Genomic DNA, 1,933 nt, shown 5'->3' on the forward strand with positions numbered 1-1,933 from the left:
CAGGAAGGTACTGAACAGCAGTGAGAAGATCCGGGCATTCAGGGAAGGCTGCCCAAGCCTAGAGCCAGGCACTGCCCAGAGCTGGACACAGGGGCCCAATGGCCTTGGACGACTTGCTTCAGCTCTCCGGGCCTCGGTCCCTCCGGCTGTGAACTGGATGTAGTGCCTCCTCCGGGAGGGCGAGAGGACAAAGAGCACAGGCCTGGAGCTCTGAGCTGGCCACTGCGTTTGTGCGTGGGGAACACCTGCCTTGGCCCAGCGTTGGCCCTTAGCAAGGGACAGCTTGTCCACACTGCCCTCCTGTGCTGACCTGCTGGGGGCTGGGGCCCCGGCCTACCACCCCCTCTCTCCCTGCAGGCCACGGTTCACCTACTTCCCCTTCTCCCTGGGCCACCGCTCCTGCATCGGACAGCAGTTCGCGCAGGTAGGAGGGTCAGGCTGGGGTCTCTGGCCGGAAGTGCAGCAGGGACGGTGGCTCTCCAAGCCCTGCTCTGGCACCAGGTCTGGGGAAGACAGCAGCTGTGGTGCCTGCTGCTCACCCACTGCCCCCCATCCTTGCCCTGTACACAGATGGAGGTGAAGGTGGTCATGGCCAAGCTGCTGCAGAGGCTCGAGTTCCGGCTGGTGCCCGGGCAGCGCTTCGGGGTGCAGGAGCAGGCCACGCTCAAGCCACTGGACCCCGTGCTGTGCACCCTGAGGCCCCGGGGCTGGCAGCCTGCGCCCCCGCCCCCACCCTGCTGAGGAGGCCCCTGGGCAAGGGCCGTGCCCACCCTCCTTCGCTGCCCACACCACCCACCCTCCCTGCCCCTCCACGCTGGCTCCCAGGGCCCTCTGCCCACTTCCTGCTTCACACCTCTCAGTGCTCCTGTCGCCCACGCCTCCAGGGCCCCCTGGACTGGCCCTGGCCTAACTCCGGCCGCTGCCACCATCCCTCCCACCTCTAAACCTTTGCACAGGCAAAGATACTCTAGCTCCTGCTCAGCCCCTAAAGCCCTCTTTGGGTGTCACCCCCTCCAGAAAGCCCTCCCTGATACCCCGGCTGGGCCCGGGGCCCCTGTCTGTGCCCCGTTGGTCACCTGTGCTACCTCTAACACCACACTGACCACACTGTATTGTGAGTGTCCTTTGACATGACCAGCTGCCCTGCCAGGCTGCGAGCAGCCCGGGGCGGGGTCTGCGTGTGTGTCGCCTCTGAGCCCCTGTGCCCACCGAGGGCCGGCACAGAGTCGATGCTCAATAAATGTGTGTTGACTGCATGAATGAACGGCCAAGACAGGCCCGGGTGCTCGTCTGTAAGGGGCTGATGTCAAGGCTGGCCTCCTGAGGCCTGCCCAGCTCTGGAAGCTGCTGGCCCGCAGGCGGCCTGGCGACACGGACAGGTGGCCTGGAGGAGACCGCCCACTCAGCAGAGGTGCCCTGTGCTAGCGGAAGTGCATCCCCGCTGTGATACACCTGACCACGCCTGCCCCATGTGAGGCTGGGACCACAGGTGGGTGGTTGGCTTTGGGGGCTTCATGAGCTGGCAGGGGTCCGGGGCATCTCTTGGGGGCTGAGCTCACCCCCTGGCCTTGTGCCTGCTGGCCAAGTGCTGCCTGTGACCTGGCCAGACGAGGCTGTCCAGCCCAGCCCAGCCCAGCCCCAGGGGAAGAAGCCATCCCTTCCTCCCCAGGCCCCAGAGTGACCCAAGGCCAGTCAGTACTGTCCTCTGGTCTCATCCAGGGAGAAGAGCCTGCCCCAAGTTCTCCTTCCAGCACTTGGGAGCTACCCCTGTGCAGAGAACACCCTGCCTATGACCCGGGCCCCCAGGAAGGTCCCTCCTCCGCTCCGGGAGGGACTGGCGAGTACGGCCCTCAACCCACGCAACTCCCTAGTCCTCGCAGTCTGGGCAACAGTTCCAGGGGGTCTTCCCATGGAGCAGCTGAGGAAACTGAGG

The 1,933-nt window shown here is 65.6% G+C and overlaps 1 protein-coding gene across 1 annotated transcript in view; it reads left to right on the forward strand.

Annotated features, from left to right (window-relative positions):
- CYP46A1 (cytochrome P450 family 46 subfamily A member 1) overlaps positions 1 to 1,264 on the forward strand; it is a 27,093-nt gene extending 25,829 nt beyond the window's left edge. The window contains exons 14-15 of the mRNA XM_006160011.1: positions 358 to 424; positions 571 to 1,264. Coding sequence (XP_006160073.1) covers positions 358 to 424; positions 571 to 741 — 238 coding nt within the window. The 3' untranslated portion in view covers positions 742 to 1,264. The remainder of the gene's footprint in view (positions 1 to 357; positions 425 to 570) is intronic.
- Positions 1,265 to 1,933: the final 669 nt, after the last annotated feature.

Source organism: Tupaia chinensis, unplaced genomic scaffold (genome assembly GCF_000334495.1).
Source record: "Tupaia chinensis unplaced genomic scaffold, TupChi_1.0 Scaffold000671_1, whole genome shotgun sequence".
Classification (NCBI taxonomy): Eukaryota; Metazoa; Chordata; class Mammalia; order Scandentia; family Tupaiidae; genus Tupaia; species Tupaia belangeri.